Below are 19,397 nucleotides of genomic sequence, written 5' to 3'. Positions count from 1 at the left end.
CTGGACATGGGCGAAAGAGAAAAATTGATCAAAGATTGCAATAAAGGATTGTTTGAATGGTGGATAAAGAACCTCAACTTCCAGGCAAATTCAACCTGAACTTCAGGCACAGGGTACAAATGTGTGTCAGCTCGCAGCCTCGCACTATACATCACCATCTGTCACATCTCCTGTACACCTTTAAGAGGAGGTTGGCTTATTTAATGGAGTCACTATAAATTACAGGCAAACCCCCCTCTTGTTGCTTGATATTGAGACAAGCTGGTATTCTGAGAACAATTAACGTTTTTCTCTGTACCAAAGATAACCTTAGTTTCTCTTATACGATGTGTAAGATCTGTCTGAATTTCGTTCCTGAACTAACGTCAACTGCTGTGTACCTTGCAACAATCTTCTCTGTTCAGCTACACTATCCTGAGCGCCTCTGGAGCTGCTGTGATGTCATTCTTCTGCTGCACACAGAGCTCCGTTCAGCTGCACACAGGTCAGACACGCTGTTCAAACAATTCAGTGTGAAAACATTTCGATCTATGTTTCTCTTCAATCTTAGCTTGTTATCTACTTAAGGGGTTACTTCATATCATATGCCAGACAAGTATAGTTCAGTACTATTGTAATAGACCTAGGAGGACCCCACTGCTGACACAAACATAATAAAGCCAGATTGGAGTCTTCCAAAACTTACTTTTGGAAGCCAAAGTCTTTTTTGGAGAATTTGCTGTGGACAGACTAAACAAAATTATAGCTTTTTGGTAATGAGGCTTTTAAAGAAAAGAATACAGTCCCTACAGTCAAACATGGTAGAGGTTCACTGATGTTTTGGGGTTGCTTTGCTGCTTCAGGCTCTGGATGTATTGATTGTGTGCATGGCATTCTGAAATCTGAAGACTACCAAATAATTCTGTGGTGCAATTTAGGGCTAGTGTCAGAAAGTTGGGTCTCCGTCAGAAGTCATGGGTCTAACAGCAGAACAATGACCCAAAGTACATGTCAAAAAGCACCCAGAAATGATTTAAGACAAAGCGCTGGAGAGTAATGAACTGGCCAGCAATGAGTCCAGATCTCAGTCCTATAGAGCACCTTTGGAGAGATCTCAAAACAGCAGTTGAGGAAAATGAACCCTTCCAATCTGAGAGACCTGGAGCAGTTTGCGAAAGAGTGGTCTAAAATTCCAGTAGAGGTGTAAAACTCATTAATGGTTACAGGAAGCGATTGATTTCAGTTATTTTTTTTTTCAAGGGGTGTGCTACCAAATATTAAATTGAGGGTGCCAATAATTTTGTCCAGTCCGTTTTTGGAGTTTTGCGTGGTATGTGTCAGATTTGGCTTTTTCTCTCACCACTTTTGTGTCATACCATGAGAATGCCTAAACATTTGCAATTGCAACAATTTTCTGGGCGAAGTGGTGCATTATTTGACAGAAATGCAGGGGTGCCAATATTTTTGGCCATGAATGAATATATCTATCCCTGTTTAATACTTAGTCTCCCTCCCATTGCCTGATCTACCTAATTTTGCTGGACATCGGAGGAGGGGCAGTGCTTTAGAGTTCCATCGTACAGGTAACTAGGGGAGTGGGCAGTTCTGTCAACACCCCTTTTGGAGAAGTGTTCTCTTTAGAATTACCCAGGCATATATATGAGCCAATACATATAAATTCTGTATGTATTTTATTTGGTATAAAATATGATTACACGCAAACTTTGACAGAACTTTGGTTTTCCCATAGGGAGATGTTTTTGAAGAGCATAGAGAGTACCCTCCTGCGGGCAAAGTTATTAGACGTAATGTTCCAACATAGTTGCGAGCTACCTCCAACTCTTCCTCTCTCCTTGAGCAAGATCCTCTATTTCATAGACCACTCCACACTCCTCCTAGAAGAGCGGGTAAGAAGGAATTCATTAGCCCTTTAAGTATTTGTAGTGACTAACGGCAAAGAAAATTATGTGAGTTGGTGGTTGTTTTTTGTGTGTGTGTGTGTTTTCTTTCCTAAGATATGAAGAGTCCACAACATCATTCCAATTACTAGTGGGAATATCACTCCTGGCCAGCAGGAGGAGGCAAAGAGGACTACAGCAAAGCTGTTAAGTGTAACTCCCCTACCCATAATCCCCCAGTCATTTTCTTTGCCTCTGTCAATGGAGGAGGTGAAGTTTGGTGTCTGAAGAAATTAATTCATTTTTCGGGTACTTTAACCTGCAAGCAAGGATTTGGGTTTAGCTGAGTCCACGTCAATCTGTTCAGTAGAGTAGTGGTGGCTTTTAAGCAGTTAGGAAGTTGTGAGGTAGTCCTTGCTTTGTTTCCTAACACATTGCTGCCCATGGTACAGAAAGCCAGTGTTGGTTACTCTATTCTTTCTTTTTCTACAGGCCTCTGTAAGGAGTATGTGTCCTTTCACGCCTTGTGAGCTGTCTTCCTGCCTGACAGACTGCAGGTAAGTGCTTTTGTCATCTAGGTCTTGGAGACTTGCACTTCAGAAGAATGTCATATGCAGTAGATGGGGACATTTTTAAAATCCTTTATACAGGATATTCTTTGGCAGTGGGCAGGCACATTATGTATGTTGAGACTAGGGGTTAATCTTCCTTTTATTGGGACGTTTTTCCTCTTTGGGCTAATTTTGTTGAAATACTTTATTAGTATGTGTGTGTCTTTTATGTTTTAATTTTTGTATAAACTTAAAATTTGGCAGTTGGTTTTCTTGGCTTGCTTAGCTAGAACAGGCTTACTGACAGACTGCTTGAGCATTGTGTACTTGTTGCGTAGTTTCCTCTCTCTGCTGTTGGATTTTCGCGGAGCGGCATCATTGAATTTCAGTCTCTTCAGTGTCAATCTACTATATGATCATTTTAGAGACTTCTGGCAGCCAAATTATGTATAAGTGTTACGGTAAGGTACCTCAGCCTGTCTGAGGTGTAGGGGTCCTGATTGGTTTATTATTTTAAAGAATTTTTGCATAACGTTAAGCGGTTGTGGTATTAAAAATTCTTAAAGTGACAGTGTATTTAAAAAAAAAATTTCAACAATTTGGGGAATTTTTTATTTATTATTATGGACATGGACCAAGACTGTGTCTTTTGACAAATGCTTACTATGCCTTAAGGCACAAATTGTTTTGCCTATGCAATTCTGGGCTGCATACTTAGCTAGAACACTTGAATTTAAAGATAAATTGTTGCCCTCTGAGCCCAATGTCTCTCAGGATGATGCTGTTCAGGCAATGCCACAGCTTTCTCCTCAAATGTCTCAAGCCTCTATGGCGTCACATACAGTGCCCTGCAGATTTTGTTGCACAGGTATCTTCTGCAGTATCTGTGGCATTATCTGCTTTTCCTATGTTGGGGAAACGTAAGAGGAAAATTAAAAAAATTTCAGATAGTAAGGTATCTGTCCCATCTGCTGCTAAGCAGGTTGTCATCCTAAGCAGGTTGTCATTAGATTTATGAGGGAGACGTCGGTAGCCTCTGAGGGTGAAATCTCAGATTCGGACAGTATAATTCCTTCATCTGATACTGAAGAAGTAAACTTCAGATTTAAGCTTGAAAACCTTTGTGTACTGTTAAATGAGGTATTGGCTACTTTGGATGACTCTGATACTTCTGTCGTCAACCCTAATAAGTCTAAACTTAATAAATACTATGATGTTCCTTCCTCTGTGGAAGTTTTTCCTGTCCCAGACCGTGTGACGGAGATTATTTCACAGGAATGGGAGAAGCCAGGGATTCCTTTCTCCCCATCTCCTGTATTTAAAAAAATGTGTCCTGTTGCTGACTCCATTAAAGATTCTTGGCGCAGGGTGCCTAAAGTAGAAGGGGCTATTTCTACTCTGGCTAAGAACTACGATCCCTATAGAGGATAGCTGCTCCTTTAAGCATTCCATGAACAAAAAGCTAGAAGCTTATTTGAAGATGTATATTCATCAAGGTCTTAAATGGCAACCTGCAGTTTGTATTGCCACAGTAACAAGTGCGGAATCTTATTGGTGCAACGCCTTGTCTGAATCAATTTAGTACAGACTCTGTTGGAGGAGATACAAGATAGGATTAAGGCTCTCAAACTAGCCAATTCCTTTATTTCTGATGTCTGGCTTCTCTGTCTTAGCCCGCAGAGCATTGTGGCTAAAATCTTGGTCAGCTGATGTTACCTCTAAGTCCAAGCTTCTGGTGCTTCCTTACAAGGGGAAGACCTTGTTTGGACCTGGTCTGGCAGAAATAATTTCTGATGTTATGGGTGGAAAAGGGTCTTTTCTACCGCAACACAAGAACAGATTCAAAGGACGTCAAAGTTATTTTCGTTCCTTTTGTAACTTCAAAATTCTTCCTCTTCCAGGCAGGAGCAGTCAAAGTCTTCTTGGAAGCCCAATCCGTCTTTGAATAAGGGGAAGCAATCAAAGAAACCCTCAGCTGAGTCAGTCAGCATGAAGGGACGGCCCCCGGTCCAGAATCGGATGAAGTGGGGGGCAGATTTCCCCTTTTTTGTCAAGCGTGGAGACGAGATGTACCAGATCCTTGGGCTGTGGACATAGTATTTTGGGGTTACAAAATAGAATTTAAAACTTTTCCTCCCTGGGGCAGATTCCTCCTCTCAAGATTATCTGCAGACCAGGTAAAAAAAGGCATTCTTAAACTGCATTCAGGACCTTTCCTCCCTGGGAGTGATTGTTCCAGCAAGGGAATAGGGTCTAGGATTCTATTCAAATCTGTTTTTTTTTTTTTTTTTTTAAAAAGGGAACTTTTAGACCCATTTTAGACCTAATGTGCCTCAACAAGTTTCTCAAGGTACCGTCTTTCAAAATGGAAACAATTCTTCCTTTGGTCCAATAGGGTCAGTTCATGATGACCATTGACCTGAAGGATGTGCATCTTCATGTTCCCATCCACAGGGATCATCATAAATTCCTGAGATTCGCCTTTCTAGACAAGCACTTTCAGTTTGTGGCTCTTCTGTTTGGACTTGCCACAGCTCCCATAATTTTCTCAAAGGTTCTGGGGGCTTTCTTGGCAGTGATCAGGACTCGGAATTGCAGTGGCGCCATACCTGGACGACCTATTGGTTCAGGCTCCATCTTTTCAACAATTTCAACAAGCAAGCTCTCATACAGAGATCTTGTCTTTTCTACGTTCCCACAGTTGTAAAGTGAATCTGGAAAAGAGTTCCCTTGTTCCAGCTACAAGGGTGGTTTTCTTATGGACCATAATAGATTCCCTATCTATGAAAAATATTCTGACGGAAATTCTCTCCTTGCCTCTCTTCAGTCTACTGTTTGGCCATCAGTGGCTATATGTATATAGGTAATTGGTCTGATGGTCGCTTCCATGGACATCATTCCCTTTACTCAGTTGCAATTATGCTTGCTCAGACAATGGAATGGAGACTATTCGGATCAGTCTCAGAGGATAGATCTAGACATGTCGACAAGACTCTCTCCCATGGTGGCTTTCTCAGGGCACATGCTCCCGACGCCAGCCTGCTAGGCTGGAGAGCAGTCTGTGGCTCGTTAAAGGCGCAGGGACTATGGACCTGGGATGAGTCTGCTTTCCCCATAAACATCTTGGAGTTGAAAGCGATTTACAATGCTCTGATGGCTTGGCCTCAATTGTCTTTAGCCCGGTTTATCAGGTTTGTCGGACAACATCACCTCAGTGGCTTACATCAACCACCAAGGAGGAACTCTGAGTTCCTTAGCCATGAAGGAGGTGGCACGGATTATTCAGTGGGCGGAAGCTCACAATTGTTTATCTGCCATCCACATTCCTGGAGTGGACAACTGGGAAGTGGATTTCCTGAGCAGACAGACATTTCATCCCGGGGAGTGGGCTCTCCATCCGGAGGTGTTCTCCAGGTTAACCCTCAAATGGAGGGTGCCGGAGTTGGATCTGATGGTGTCTCGGCAGAACGTTAAGCTTCCAAGGTACGGTTCAAGGTCAAGAGATCCCCGACCGCTCTGATAAATGCTCTGGCGGTTCCTTGGGATTTCGTTCTAGCATACCTGTTTCCTCCATTTGCGCTCCTTCCACGTATCAAACGAGAGAGCATCAGTAATTCTAACAGCTCCTGCATGGCGTCGCAGGATCTGGTATGCAGACCTAGTAAAGATATCATCTCGGCCCCCTTGGCGGTTGCCTCTGAGGAAGGACCTTCTAACTTAGGGTCCATTCCTCCATTCAAATCTCGTTTCCCTTAGGCTGACTGCTTGGAGATTGAACGAAGAGATAAAAAGAAGGCGCCACAATAGTGCAGGGTCAATGGTTTCAGATATACCCCCGCTCCAACAGCCTGTACTTGCAGAATAAAAGGCACTTGAGAAGTGCTACAAACGCCTTCTGGGCTCTTACAGTCGCCCAGCAAACTGCTCCTCGTCACTTCACGACTTCTCCGTATTCCTTATTCAATTTCCACTGTATCAACCAGTGTAGGATTCTTATACACCCCAAAGCTCTATGTGTCCAAAGAGTGTAAGACAATCACAAGGCTAGGGTTATTATAAAGTTAGGTTCTAAAATATATAATGTAAAAGTCCATGGCAAGTCTAATAAAAATAAGACTTTATTAAAACAAAGTAACACAACGTTTCACGGTTACAAACCGTTTCTTCAGGTGCATTACAAGTTTAAAATTGCCATGGATTGAATACATTTCTCAGCGTCCTCAGGTTTACACTGCGCCTGTGCTGAAACTCACTCTCTCCATTCGCTACAACCAAATTGCTGAATGACCAGCTAATATTCCATTTATACTTTGTAAGCATCGAGGTCTAAGGCTCATATGATTGGTATATACGTGGGCCAATGAAGACAGTGATAGTGCTCACACCTCCATTTCTCTTATGAAAATTATGTCTTGCTGCAAATAGTGTGTCTATCCTAATTAAACAATGTTTCACTGTAACATGGTGGAGGTAGTCTCGTAAGTCTAAAAAGATAATAAAACCAGAAAGTGAGAGGCAATGCAGTCACTCAGCGTTTAACCCCTTACAGTCTTGTCATGAAGGTAAACATAATATCCTAGTAATACAGTATATTCTCTTATCTGAAATATATAATTTCCCTTCTAGCTCATATTTAAATTGTATTTAAATCCTGAGATAAATAATGTTTAACCTCTTACAGTCTTATCTTAAAGTGAAGGTAAAGTTAGCTTTATTGTATGAGTACATATTAAAATAATCCCAAAATTAATGCTAGTTTCATTCATCATTTTTTTTAATTTAGCATATAAACTCACTTATATCTGTTATTGCATTTAATTTTCTGCGCTTTCAAAACAACCCGCTTTTTTTTTTTTTTTTTTTCCTTGCCGGTCACGTTCTTGAAAAGGCCAATTGAAAACCTGGCCGTTAGGCGGCCGTCATTTGACGTCATTCCTCTACTTGACGATTTGCGCATGCGTTGCAATTAATTCTTCCCTTATTTGAGAAGCTCGCTCCCGTTTAGCGCTGCTATTTACTCTTCATTACAAACGATTTGAGTAACGCATGCGCATAGGTAATCGTCGTAGCAATGTGCGCATGCGCAATTTGTTAGTTACACGAGAACGCTCTTTTGAGATACGTATAGAGCGGGTGGGACCGCTCTATACGTAAGAGTGTCAAAAACCAGGAAATGGATCGTGGGAGGAGTAAACACCGGCACAGTTAGTAAATATAAATCGTTTGCAATTAAAAAATACATATTGAAATGCTGGTAAAAAAGTTAGCGATCACACTATTTAGGCTATAAGTAATATAATTATGCTTAAAAAACATCCATACTTTACCTTCACTTTAAGAATAAACAAAGCGTTCTGATCACACATTCAATGTACACAAAATAACAATAAGTGTTACCTTGTCAGAAATATAAATTTTCCGTTCTAAATCCTAAAGGGATATAATACAAACACCATAATAACATACATAGTTCAAAATAAAATATAAAACGCTATGTTCCATCCATATGTAATGTCTATCCATATGCTGCAATTGGTGTAAAAGGATCTCAAACTATCTCTATAGTCTTAACCTTCCTCCTATCTACTCGTTCTCAGCAATCATCTAGTGATACTCTCAAAGGAATTACTATCCCAGGTATTGCTAATATGGAAATGTTCATGTATTACCCTATCTAGGAGATCTCGAATACAGTGAATAAATATGTCTTATAAATGTAGGGGTATAAATCACATTAATAGGTAATCGTATCTATCCCTCTCTCATATTATGCATATATAAAATATGTACTGATGCCATATTCTAAACCCTTCCTAATATATAAAGTTCCCATAGTATAAAACCATGGTCACTGTTCTTATACAATATAATAGGAAGGGATAGAAATACTTAGCTGATAGTTCAAATGATGTGTCATGAATAGAAGGCCCCCATACAAACTAAGAGGTACTTGATCTGATATATGGTGGTAAGCTGTATCCGACATACTATACTAGTATATATACATCATGATAATCCCCTCATAGATCTGAGTCTATATAATTGTGTATATATACCGCCCTCTAAAGGAAAAAAGAATAATTAAGTGGTTCTCTTCTCTCTACTGGGAAAATAATGTGACTCTACCATATAATAATACATATATATAATTCTAATTTTTGAACGCTGCCATATCAATATTTTCATTAAGTCCAAAAGGGTTTAATGTTTTCATTTTCCATATCCAGTATGTTTCTTTGTCTAAGATACAGAAGTCTATTTCTACCCCATTTTGGTCTAACTAGTTCTAATGGAAAAATTGTGAAAATATTCAGTTCTCCCTTATGGCATTTATTCCCATGTCTTGGTATACTGTGATTTTTTTTTTTACTCCATTCTTAAGGTTCCTCCTATGTTCCCCCCCATCTTTTTTTGAGGGGTCTAGAGGTTCTTCCAATATACTGGAGCCCGCATTTGCATTCAAGGAGATGTACAATATAAGAAGAGTCACATGTAAAATGTGTATCAATCTCAAAAATGTCCCCAGTGGCAAAGGAAGTCGCCACTATCTTATTACCTACTGTGAATTCGCATTGCCCACAGAGTGCTCTATTACACTTATAAAAACCAGATTTATATAACACTCCCCCATTCACATTGGTGCACTTCTTAGTATGCAAATGTTTTCTCATCAAAATCTTGCTGGGCGCTAATTTGTTGTTTATAGTTGGTGCTCTTTTAAAGGTACAAACCGGTCTTTCACCTAAAAGGTCTTTCAGAATTGGGTCTCCCTGAAGTATAGACCAGTGCTTTCTCAAAATATTCTTGATTTTAACAAAATTGTTATTATATTGAGTAATAAATCTCAAATTGTTATTATTCTTAATTTTATTATTCTTATCAACCTGGCAGACTAAATGTGTAGAACTTCCATCATTCAATTGACTATTCACTACCCTATTGGTTTTTGTGGTCTTATCAATCAGCGCGTTTCTATCCTTCTTGCGAGCTCTATTATAGCTGTCCTCAATAAGTTCAAAGCGGATATTGTTTCTCTAGAAATCTATCTTTTAGGAGTTGTGCTTGTTCATCAAATGTTGTAAGACGCGTGCAATTTCTCCTAGTCCTACAAAATTGATTAAATGGGTTGTTAGTCTTCCATGGTCTATAGTGGTTACTGTTATAATTCAAATAGCTGTTGGTATCAACTTCCTTAAAGTGGTTACTAGTGATGATGTTCCCACTACTATCCCACTTTAAAATGAGATCTAAAAATTCTATTTCTTCCTCTTCTATTTTGTATGTGAAGTCAATACCCATATCATTACAATTCAAGGACTTAGCAAAATATTCTGCCTCAGAGTGCCATCCCAAATGAACAGCAAGTCATCAATGAAACGGCCATAGAAGACCAGATTCGCCTCATGGGGAGAGGAATAGATGTACCTTACCTCAAATATCCCCATGAAGAAATTGGCAAAACTTGGGGCGAATCTGGTCCCCATGGCCGTCCCGTTGATCTGGATAAAAAAACTCCTCCTGGAACACAAAATAATTGTGCTCCATGACAAACGCTATTGCGTCCAAAAGGAATTTTCGTTGTTTATCTGGTAAGTATATATCTCTTTTTAAAACAGAATCCGCCGTTTAAATACCTATTGGCTGCAAAATATTTGAATACAATGATGATACATCACATGTCATCTAGATTAGTTCTCCATTATCTTTCTTAATATTCGATATTTCTCCAACATAGGTGTGTCCGGTCCACGGCGTCATCCTTACTTGTGGGATATTCTCTTCCCCAACAGGAAAAGGCAAAGAGCCCAGCAAAGCTGGTCACATGATCCCTCCTAGGCTCCGCCTACCCCAGTCATTCTCTTTGCCGTTGCACAGGCAACATCTCCACGGAGATGGCTAAGAGTTTTTTGGTGTTTAAATGTAGTTTTTATCCTTCAATCAAGTGTTTGTTATTTTAAAATAGTGCTGGTATGTACTATTTACTCTGAAACAGAAAAGAGATGAAGATTTCTGTTTGTAAGAGGAAGATGATTTTAGCAAACGTTACTAAAATCGATTGCTGTTTCCACACAGGACTGTTGAGATGAAGTAACTTCAGTTGGGGGAAACAGTTGGCAGACTTTTCTGCTTGAGGTATGACTGGCCACATTTCTAACAAGACTATGTAATGCTGGAAGGCTGTCATTTCCCCTATGGGGACCGGTAAGCAATTTTCTTAGATTAAGTAAAAGAATAAAGGGCTTCATAAGGGCTTAAAAAACTGGTAGACATTTTTCTGGGCTAAAACGATTACTTTGATAAGCATATTTTGCAGATTATAACTCTTAATAGTTATTATAATCTTGGGGATTGTTTTAAAAAACGGCAGGCACTGTATTGGACACCTTTTTCAGATGGGGGCCTTTTCTAGTCATAGGCAGAGCCTCATTTTTGCGCCACTAATGCGCAGTTGTTTTTGGAAAGCAAGGCATGCAGATGCATGTGTGAGGAGCTAAGAACCACTGAAAAAGCTTATAGAAGGCGTCATTTGGTATCGTATTCCCCTCTGGGCTTGGTTGGGTCTCAGCAAAGCAGATAGCTGGGACTGTATAGGGGTTAAATGTAAAAACGGCTCCGGTTCCGTTATTTTAAGGGTTAAAGCTTTCAAATTTGGTGTGCAATACTTTTAAGGCTTTAAGACACTGTGGTGAAATTTTGGTGAATTTTGAACAATTCCTTCATACTTTTTCACATATTCAGTAATAAAGTGTGTTCAGTTTAAAATTTAAAGTGACAGTAACGGTTTTATTTTAAAACGTTTTATTGTGCTTTGTTGACAAGTTTAAGCCTGTTTAACATGTCTGTACCATCAGATAAGCTATGTTCTATATGTATGAAAACTAAGGTTTCTCCCCATTTAAATTTGTGATAATTGTGCCATAGTGTCCAAACAAAGTAGGGACAATGATGCCACAGATAATGATATTGCCCAAGATGATTCCTCAAATGAGGGGAGTAAGCATGATACTGCATCATCCCCTTCTGTGTCTACACCAGTTTTGCCCACACAAGAGGCCCCTAGTACATCTAGTGCGCCAATACTTATTACCATGCAACAATTAACGGCTGTAATGGATAATTATATTGCAAACATTTTATCCAAAATGCCTACTTATCAGAGAAAGCGCGATTGCTCTGTTTTAAACACTGAAGAGCAAGAGGACGCTGATGATAACTGTTCTGACATACCCTCACACCAATCTGAAGGGGCCAGGAGGGAGGTTTTGTCTGAGGGAGAAATTTCAGATTCAGTAAAAATTTCTCAACAAGATGAACCTGATGTTGTAACATTTAAATTTAAATTAGAACATCTCCGCGCACTGCTTAAGGAGGTATTATCTACTCTGGATGAGTGTGACAATTTGGTCATTCCAGAGAAATTATGTAAGATGGACAAGTTCCTAGAGGTTCCGGTGCCCCCCGATGCTTTTCCTATACCCAAGCGGGTGGCGGAAAGGCCTGGCATACCTTTTTGTTCCTCCCCCTATATTTAAGAAATTATTTCCTATAGTCGACCCCAGAAAGGACTTATGGCAGACAGTCCCCAAGGTCGAGGGGGCGGTTTCTACTCTAAACAAACGCACTACTATTCCTATAGAAGATAGTTGTGCTTTCAAAGATCCTATGGATAAAAAAATTGGAGGGTTTGCTTAAAAAGATGTTTGTTCAGCAAGGTTACCTTCTACAACCAATTTCATGCATTGTTCCTGTCACTACGGCAGCGTGTTTCTGGTTCGAAGAACTAGAAAAGTCGCTCAATAAAGAATCTTCGTATGAGGAGGTTATGGACAGAGTTCAAGCACTTAAATTGGCTAACTCTTTTATTTTAGATGCCGCTTTGCAATTAGCTAGATTAGCGGCGAAAAATTCAGGGTTTGCTATTGTGGCGCGCAGAGCGCTTTGGCTAAAGTCTTGGTCAGCGGATGTGTCTTCCAAGACAAAGTTGCTTAACATCCCTTTCAAGGGTAAAACACTGTTTGGTCCTGATTTGAAAGAGATTATTTCAGACATCACCGGGGGAAAGGGCCACGCCCTCCCTCAGGATAGGTCTTTTAAGGCTAAAAATAAGCCTAATTTTCGTCCCTTTCGCAGAAACGGACCAGCCTCTAATTCTACATCCTCTAAGCAAGAGGGTAATACTTCTCAACCCAAACCAGCCTGGAGACCGATGCAAGGCTGGAACAAGGGTAAGCAGGCCAAGAAGCCTGCCACTGCTACCAAAACAGCATGAAGGGATGGCCCCCGATCCGGGACCGGATCTGGTGGGGGGCAGACTTTCTCTCTTTGCTCAGGCTTGGGCAAGAGATGTTCAGGATCCTTGGGCACTTGAAATAGTTTCTCAGGGTTATCTCCTGGAATTCAAGGAACTACCCCCAAGGGGAAGGTTCCACAGGTCTCAATTATCTTCAAACCAAATAAAAAGACAGGCATTCTTACATTGTGTAGAAGACCTGTTAAAGATGGGAGTAATCCATCCAGTTCCAATAGGAGAACAAGGGATGGGGTTTTACTCCAACCTGTTCATAGTTCCCAAAAAAGAGGGAACATTCAGACCAATTTTAGATCTCAAGATCCTAAACAAATTTCTCAGGGTTCCATCGTTCAAAATGGAAACCATTCGAACGATCCTTCCCACCATCCAGGAAGGTCAATTTATGACCACGGTGGATTTAAAGGATGCGTACCTACATATTCCTATCCACAAGGAACATCATCAGTTCCTAAGGTTTGCTTTTCTGGACAAGCATTACCAGTTTGTGGCACATCCATTCGGATTAGCCACTGCTCCGAGAATTTTCACAAAGGTACTAGGGTCCCTTCTAGCGGTTCTAAGACCAAGGGGCATTGCAGTAGTACCTTACTTGGACGACATCCTGATTCAAGCGTTGTCTCTGTCAAAAGCAAAGGCTCATATGGACATCGTCCTAGCCTTTCTCAGATCTCACGGATGGAAAGTGAACAAAGAAAAAAGTTCTCTGTCCCCGTCAACAAGAGTTTCTTGGGAACAATAATAGATTCCTTAGAAATGAGGATTTTTCTGACAGAGGTCAGAAAATCAAAAATTCTAAGCTCTTGTCAAGTACTTCATTCTGTTCTTCGTCCTTCCATAGCGCAGTGCATGGAAGTAATAGGATTGATGGTTGCAGCAATGGACATGGTTCCTTTTGCACGAATTCATCTAAGACCATTACAACTGTGCATGCTCAGACAGTGGAATGGGGATTATACAGACTTGTCTCCGACGATTCAAGTAGATCAAAAGACCAGAGATTCACTCCGTTGGTGGCTGACCCCGGACAATCTGTCACAGGGAATGAGCTTCCGCAGACCAGAGTGGGTCATTGTCACGACCGACGCCAGTCTGGTGGGCTGGGGCGCGGTCTGGGAACCCCTGAAAGCTCAGGGTCTATGGTCTCGGGAAGAATCTCTTCTCCCGATAAACATTCTGGAACTGAGAGCGATATTCAATGCTCTCAAAGCTTGGCCTCAACTAGCAAAGGCCAAATTCATAAGGTTTCAATCAGACAACATGACGACTGTTGCATATATCAACCATCAGGGGGGAACAAGGAGTTCCCTGGCGATGGAGGAAGTGACCAAGATAATTCAATGGGCGGAGGATCACTCCTGCCACTTGTCTGCAATCCACATCCCAGGAGTGGAAAATTGGGAAGCGGATTTTCTGAGTCGTCAGACATTCCATCCGGGGGAGTGGGAACTCCATCCGAAAATCTTTGCCCAAATAACTCAATTATGGGGCATTCCAGACATGGATCTGATGGCCTCTCGTCAGAACTTCAAGGTTCCTTGCTACGGGTCCAGATCCAGGGATCCCAAGGCGACTCTAGTAGATGCACTAGTAGCACCTTGGACCTTCAACCTAGCTTATGTATTCCCACCGTTTCCTCTCATTCCCAGGCTGGTAGCCAGGATCAATCAGGAGAGGGCTTCGGTGATCTTGATAGCTCCTGCGTGGCCACGCAGGACTTGGTATGCAGACCTGGTGAATATGTCATCGGCTCCACCATTTGAGACAGGACCTTCTTGTTCAAGGTCCATTCGAACATCCGAATCTGGTTTCCCTCCAACTGACGGCTTGGAGATTGAACGCTTGATTTTATCAAAGCGTGGGTTTTCAGATTCTGTAATAGATACTCTGATTCAGGCTAGAAAAGCCTGTAACTAGAAAAATTTACCATAAAATATGGAAAAAGTATATCTGTTGGTGTGAATCTAAAGGATTCCCATGGAACAAGATAAAAATTCCTAAGATTCTATCCTTTCTACAAGAAGGTTTGGAGAAAGGATTATCTGCAAGTTCTCTGAAGGGACAGATCTCTGCTTTATCTGTTTTACTTCACAAAAGGCTGGCAGCTGTGCCAGACGTTCAAGCGTTTGTTCAGGCTCTGGTTAGAATCAAGCCTGTTTACAGACCTTTGACTCCTCCCTGGAGTCTAAATCTAGTTCTTTCAGTTCTTCAAGGGGTTCCGTTTGAACCCTTACATTCCATAGATATTAAGTTATTATCTTGGAAAGTTTTGTTTTTGGTTGCAATTTCTTCTGCCAGAAGAGTTTCAGAGTTATCTGCTCTGCAGTGTTCTCCGCCCTATCTCGTTTTCCATGCAGATAAGGTGGTTTTGCGTACTAAGCCTGGTTTTCTTCCGAAAGTTGTTTCCAACAAAAATATTAACCAGGAGATAGTTGTACCTTCTTTGTGTCCGAATCCAGTTTCAAAGAAGGAACGTTTGTTACACAATTTGGATGTAGTCCGTGCTCTAAAATTCTATTTAGAGGCTACTAAAGATTTCAGACAAACATCTTCCTTGTTTGTTGTTTATTCTGGTAAAAGGAGAGGTCAAAAAGCGACTTCTACCTCTCTTTCCTTTTGGCTTAAAAACATTATCCGATTAGCTTATGAGACTGCCGGACGGCAGCCTCCTGAAAGAATCACAGCTCACTCCACTAGGGCTGTGGCTTCCACATGGGCCTTCAAGAACGAGGCTTCTGTTGACCAGATATGTAAGGCAGCGACTTGGTCTTCACTGCACACTTTTGCCAAATTTTACAAATTTGATACTTTTGCTTCTTCGGAGGCTATTTTTGGGAGAAAGGTTTTGCAAGCCGTGGTGCCTTCCATTTAGGTGACCTGATTTGCTCCCTCCCTTCATCCGTGTCCTAAAGCTTTGGTATTGGTTCCCACAAGTAAGGATGACGCCGTGGACCGGACACACCTATGTTGGAGAAAACAGAATTTATGCTTACCTGATAAATTACTTTCTCCAACGGTGTGTCCGGTCCACGGCCCGCCCTGGTTTTTTTTTAATCGGGTCTGATGAATTATTTTCTCTAACTACAGTCACCACGGTATCATATGGTTTCTCCTATGCATATTTCCTCCTGTACGTCGGTCGAATGACTGGGGTAGGCGGAGCCTAGGAGGGATCATGTGACCAGCTTTGCTGGGCTCTTTGCCTTTTCCTGTTGGGGAAGAGAATATCCCACAAGTAAGGATGACGCCGTGGACCGGACACACCGTTGGAGAAAGTAATTTATCAGGTAAGCATAAATTCTGTTTTTCACAATTTTTCCATTAGAACTAGTAAGACCAAAATGGGGTAGAAATAGACTTCTGTATCTTAGACAAAGAGAAACATACTGGATATGGAAAATGAAAACATTAAACCCTTTTGGACTTAATGAAAATATTGATATGGCAGCGTTAAATAATTAGAATGATATATATGTATTATATGGGAGAGTCGCATTACTTTCCCAGTAGAGAGAAGAGAACCACTTAAGTTATCATTCTTTTTTCCTTTAGAGGGCGGTATATATACAATTATATAGACTCATAGATCTATGAGGGGATTATCATGATGTGTATATATACTAGTGTAGTATGTCGGATACAGCTTACCACAATATATCAGATCAAGTACCTCTTAGTTTGTATGGGGGCCTTCTATTCATGACACATCATTTGAACTATCACCTTAGTAGTTCTATCCCTTCCTATTATATTGTATAAGAACAGTGACCATGGTTTTATACTATGGGAACTTTATATATTAGGAAGGGTTTAGAATATGGCATCAGTACATATTTCTTTCATGTAATTAGCAAGAGTCCATGAGCTAGTGACGTATGGGATATACATTCCTACCAGGAGGGGCAAAGTTTCCCAAACCTTAAAATGCCTATAAATACACCCCTCACCACACCCACAATTCAGTTTTACAAACTTTGCCTCCGATGGAGGTGGTGAAGTAAGTTTGTGCTAGATTCTACGTTGATATGCGCTCCGCAGCAAGTTGGAGCCCGGTTTTCCTCTCAGCGTGCAGTGAATGTCAGAGGGATGTGAGGAGAGTATTGCCTATTTGAATGCAGTGATCTCCTTCTACGGGGTCTATTTCATAGGTTCTCTGTTATCGGTCGTAGAGATTCATCTCTTACCTCCCTTTTCAGATCGACGATATACTCTTATATATACCATTACCTCTGCTGATTCTCGTTTCAGTACTGGTTTGGCTTTCTACAAACATGTAGATGAGTGTCCTGGGGTAAGTAAATCTTATTTTTTGTGACACTCTAAGCTATGGTTGGGCACTTTGTTTATAAAGTTCTAAATATATGTATTCAAACATTTATTTGCCTTGACTCAGAATGTTCAACATTCCTTATTTTCAGACAGTCAGTTTCATATTTGGGATAATGCATTTGAATTAATCATTTTTTCTTACCTTCAAAAATTTGACTCTTTTTTCCCTGTGGGCTGTTAGGCTCGCGGGGGCTGAAAATGCTTCATTTTATTGCGTCATTCTTGGCGCGGACTTTTTTGGCGCAAAAATTCTTTTCCAATTCCGGCGTCATACGTGTCGCCGGAAGTTGCGTCATTTTTTGACGTTATTTTGCGCCAAAAATGTCGGCGTTCCGGATGTGGCGTCATTTTTGGCGCCAAAAGCATTTTAGGCGCCAAATAATGTGGGCGTCTGATTTGGCGCTAAAAAATATGGGCGTCGCTTTTGTCTCCACATTATTTTAGTCTCATTTCTCCAACATAGGTGTGTCCGGTCCACGGCGTCATCCTTACTTGTGGGATATTCTCTTCCCCAACAGGAAATGGCAAAGAGCCCAGCAAAGCTGGTCACATGATCCCTCCTAGGCTCCGCCTACCCCAGTCATTCTCTTTGCCGTTGTACAGGCAACATCTCCACGGAGATGGCTTAGAGTTTTTTAGTGTTTAACTGTAGTTTTTATTATTCAATCAAGAGTTTGTTATTTTAAAATAGTGCTGGTATGTACTATTTACTCAGAAACAGAAAAGAGATGAAGATTTCTGTTTGTATGAGGAAAATGATTTTAGCACCGTAACTAAAATCCATGGCTGTTCCACACAGGACTGTTGAGAGCAATTAACTTCAGTTGGGGGAACAGTGTGCAGTCTCTTGCTGCTTGAGGTATGACACATTCTAACAAGACGATGTAATGCTGGAAGCTGTCATTTTTCCCTATGGGATCCGGTAAGCCATGTTTATTACGATGGTAAATAAGGGCTTCACAAGGGCTTATTAAGATTGTAGACTTTTCTGGGCTAAATCGATTCAGTTTTAAAACATATTTAGCTTTGAGGAATCATTTTATCTGGGTTTATTGATATTATAATATCGGCAGGCACTGTATTAGACACCTTATTTCTCTGGGGCTTTCCCAAAGTATAAGCAGAGTCTCATTTTCGCGCCGGTGTGGCGCACTTGTTTTTGAGAGGCATGGCATGCAGTCGCATGTGAGAGGAGCTCTGATACTTAGAAAAGACTTTCTGAAGGCGTCATTTGGTATCGTATTCCCCTTTGGGCTTGGTTGGGTCTCAGCAAAGCAGATACCAGGGACTGTAAAGGGGTTAAAGTGTTAAAACGGCTCCGGTTCCGTTATTTTAAGGGTTAAAGCTTCCAAATTTGGTGTGCAATACTTTTAAGGCTTTAAGACACTGTGGTGAAAATTTGGTGAATTTTGTACAATTCCTTCATGTTTTTTCACGTTTGTTGCACAATTTGGATGTTGTTCGCGCTCTAAAATTCTATTTAGATGCTACAAAGGATTTTAGACAAACATCTTCCTTGTTTGTTGTTTATTCAGGTAAAAGGAGAGGTCAAAAAGCAACTTCTACCTCTCTCTCTTTTTGGATTAAAAGCATCATCAGATTGGCTTACGAGACTGCCGGACGGCAGCCTCCCGAAAGAATCACAGCTCATTCCATTAGGGCTGTGGCTTCCACATGGGCCTTCAAGAACGAGGCTTCTGTTGATCAGATATGTAGGGCAGCGACTTGGTCTTCACTGCACACTTTTACCAAATTTTACAAGTTTGATACTTTTGCTTCTTCTGAGGCTATTTTTGGGGGAGAGGTTTTGCAAGCCGTGGTGCCTTCCATTTAGGTGACCTGATTTGCTCCCTCCCTTCATCCGTGTCCTAAAGCTTTGGTATTGGTTCCCACAAGTAAGGATGACGCCGTGGACCGGACACACCTATGTTGGAGAAAACAGAATTTATGTTTACCTGATAAATTTCTTTCTCCAACGGTGTGTCCGGTCCACGGCCCGCCCTGGTTTTTTTAATCAGGTCTGATAATTTATTTTCTTTAACTACAGTCACCACGGTACCATATGGTTTCTCCTATGCAAATATTCCTCCTTAACGTCGGTCGAATGACTGGGGTAGGCGGAGCCTAGGAGGGATCATGTGACCAGCTTTGCTGGGCTCTTTGCCATTTCCTGTTGGGGAAGAGAATATCCCACAAGTAAGGATGACGCCGTGGACCGGACACACCGTTGGAGAAAGAAATTTATCAGGTAAACATAAATTCTGTTTTTTTCATTGCTTCTGGTTGCTAGAAGCTTGTTCTTTGGCATTTTTTCCCATTCCTGAAACTGTC

At 41.1% G+C, this 19,397-nt stretch overlaps 1 protein-coding gene across 2 annotated transcripts in view; it reads left to right on the top strand.

Moving 5' to 3' along the window:
* The window catches only part of SIMC1 (SUMO interacting motifs containing 1), a 245,293-nt gene that overhangs the window by 142,369 nt on the left and 83,527 nt on the right, over window positions 1-19,397 (top strand). For both annotated transcript variants that reach the window (XM_053717080.1, XM_053717079.1), the window contains one exon: window positions 1,730-1,886. In XM_053717080.1, the coding sequence (XP_053573055.1) occupies window positions 1,730-1,886 (157 nt within the window). The remainder of the gene's footprint in view (window positions 1-1,729; window positions 1,887-19,397) is intronic.

This window comes from Bombina bombina, chromosome 6 (genome assembly GCF_027579735.1).
Source record: "Bombina bombina isolate aBomBom1 chromosome 6, aBomBom1.pri, whole genome shotgun sequence".
Classification (NCBI taxonomy): Eukaryota; Metazoa; Chordata; class Amphibia; order Anura; family Bombinatoridae; genus Bombina; species Bombina bombina.
This window is presented reverse-complemented; position numbering and strand designations above follow the sequence as displayed.